The 2,634-nt window shown below is 45.3% G+C and overlaps 1 protein-coding gene across 1 annotated transcript; it reads left to right on the top strand.

The window, feature by feature from the left end:
* Nucleotides 1–345: 345 nt before the first annotated feature.
* On the top strand, nt 346–2,634 carry cnpy2 (canopy FGF signaling regulator 2). The gene is made up of 6 exons (XM_069709686.1): nt 346–436; nt 563–669; nt 778–893; nt 1,692–1,889; nt 2,013–2,109; nt 2,188–2,634. Exons 1-6 carry the CDS (start codon nt 429–431, stop codon nt 2,229–2,231), a joined length of 570 nt encoding a protein of 189 aa, XP_069565787.1. The 5' UTR covers nt 346–428; the 3' UTR covers nt 2,232–2,634.

Below are 2,634 nucleotides of genomic sequence, written 5' to 3' on the forward strand. Positions count from 1 at the left end.
AATATATGCGTGACCTTTGTCCTGTATTATTGGTCAGCTGGTGTCACCGAGTGTTACCATGGAGACGTGTTCTAGCTCTAAGTTACCCTGGGGTTAGCGAGGCTAACTTTTAGGCTAAAGTCTGTAAAGAAGACACACAAATGCGTTTAAAATTGTTTTTTATTACCACGCAAACAAATTTAAATGAAAAAAAAAAAATACGTCGACGTCCCTGTTGCGTTGGACTATTTTGAGCAACGCTTCCGTCCTCTGGTTGCCTCGTTAACTGCGGAGCCGCGTGACCCCTCCCGGCCACGCGGGGGCGCTGTTCGACCTGCCTCGCGCTCAACATCCCGTCCGGCGCGTCCGTTGCTACGTCACCACATTTCACCGAGTGTGATGAAACAGCGTGAAAAAGCGGTGACGGTGGTCCACGAAACACTGCTGCTATGTTCAGGTAAGATGAATGACAAGTTATTTGAACTGCGGTTTTTGTCTCGGTTACCGGATGGAGAGATTATTGACGCTAACGGAGGCCGAGAGGGGACCTGCTCACTTATTCCCGAGCCTGTGTTTTGTCCAGACGCAAAATGAGGGAAGGTGCTCTCCTGCTCGCATCGTGGGGGGTTGTGTGTTTCCTCCTGAGCTGCAGCCAAGCGGCCAGACAGGGACAGGACATCCGATGCGGAGGTATGAGACAGCGTTGTCCTCTTCACACAGTGTGCACGGCAAACACAGCGCAGTCCTAACGTGTGTGTGTGTCCGTGTGTGTCCGTGTGTCCTCCGCTGCCCTCCCAGCCTGCAGGGCTCTGGTGGATGAGATGGAGTGGGCCATCTCCCAGGTGGACCCGAAGAAAATGATCCAGACCGGCTCGTTCAGGATCAATCCGGACGGCAGCCAGTCCATCAGAGAGGTGGGAGTCAGCCACGTCGTCCCGGGGTCCAGCGCCCTCTGCAGGCTGCAGGCTGCATCACGGCAGCTCTGACTGCTTCAAATCATGATGTGAACATGTGCTGGGCTGATTTAGTTCAACGAGGCATGAAGGGAATTTAATCAGAGATGGTTGTAAAACGTGACAGCAGTGAGGGATCATTTAAACTGAGGATGATTTTCAGTGTTGGTGTTTAGTTTCAGTGGAGAGAAACAAAAACCTGCAGCGAGGCATCGTTTAATGTTTATACTCCATGTCTCTAGAGGGCCGAAGAAAGCATCGTAGTGTTTGAAGGGTTTTTCTTTCCCTGAATTTTCTTTATTCTGTTTATTCAATTATCTATTTATACATATTACCTGATTTTACTTCTTGGTCTATCTGATTTAGTTTTTTATTTCATTTTAATTGGATTTTCTTTATATATGTAGTTGTTTACTCTATTTAGATATTTAATTTCACATTTATGTAAATTCTTTTGAGTTTTTTGATCATTTATTTTTGACATATTTGATGGTTTTATTACTTAGCATGACCGTATACTTTATTTGAGTGTCTTGGTTAAGTTTGAATTCTACCTCTGGTGTTTCCTCATGAGCTTTTCCTGAGTTCCTCTGCCCCGGTTCTTACTGATTCTGTTCTTTATGATGTAATTATTTATTATATATTTTGTTTTGTATTGTAGAGCACTTTGTAATACAGGACATATGTATGAAAAGTGCCATACAAATAAAGCCTCATTGATTGATTGATCTTCTTTAATTTGGCCTGTGGTGCCACCAGGTTCCTCTGGCGCGCTCGGAGGGAAACCTCCTGGACCTGATGGAGAGTGTGTGTGAGCGGATGGAGGACTACGGCGAGCACACGGACGCCTCCACAAACAGGAAGTCTTACATCAGGATCAAGTCTCGGAGCGGCGAGGCCATGGACCTCTCGGAGGCCACGCTGGATTCACGAGTGACAGCCAGCTTGAAGTTTGCAGTGAGTACGGTGGTTTTGTGTGCAGCCGTCCTGCGCAATTCACAGAGTAACAAACTTTTAGTGTCGCTGATGAGGCCGATGAACTGTCACTCATACTGAGAACTGTTTATCTTATTTCTCCAGTGTGAAACAATAGTTGAACAGCATGAAGATGAAGTCATTGAATTCTTCGCTCATGAAACGGATAATGTCAAAGACAAACTCTGCAGCAAACGGACAGGTAGGTTTTTATCTTGAACATTTCTGTTGTCCTGCTGCAGCGACTCCACGTCGTTCACCGTCTCCTTGTCCTCTGCAGACCTCTGCGACCACGCTCTAGAAATGCCCCGCGATGAACTTTGATATCGCGTCGCCTCAGCCGGACCCGGAGACCGGACCTGTTTGTGTCCGGAGAGTGGTAAAAGATACACACAAGTCCTTATGGAAATCCACCTTGAAATGAGAAGTCTTCTTTCCTCTGAGCATGGACGATGTAAGGACCACTTTGCCAATTTATTTTAGCCTGATCTCGTGTCATCATTTGTACACTTGTTTATATTTTATAAGTTATTACACTTGTCAATACTAAGTTAGACCACCCCGTAAAGGATTCACTGTCAGGTCAGGTTGAAGTTGGTCAAGTGGTCCTTAAATCATTCACAATTAAACTCTTAAAGCTCAACAGCTTCTATTGAGCTTTTCAAAATCACAGGAATAACTGATGTTCCCTTTTTTTATTCTTTTAAATAAATCTAAAAAGTGAAAA

The sequence above is a fragment of the Brachyistius frenatus genome, unplaced genomic scaffold (genome assembly GCF_029030835.1).
Source record: "Brachyistius frenatus isolate BFR_SWC_R1_liver_20210118 unplaced genomic scaffold, ASM2903083v1 Contig_4, whole genome shotgun sequence".
Classification (NCBI taxonomy): Eukaryota; Metazoa; Chordata; class Actinopteri; family Embiotocidae; genus Brachyistius; species Brachyistius frenatus.

What these genes read in the sequence shown, in the direction of transcription:
- cnpy2 (XM_069709686.1), top strand. An exon ending in GCAGCCAGTCCATCAGAGAG is followed by an intron (nt 894 to 1,691) that starts GTGGGAGTCAGC and finishes TGGTGCCACCAG; the next exon opens with GTTCCTCTGGCGCGCTCGGA. An exon ending in CAGCCAGCTTGAAGTTTGCA is followed by an intron (nt 1,890 to 2,012) that starts GTGAGTACGGTG and finishes TTATTTCTCCAG; the next exon opens with TGTGAAACAATAGTTGAACA.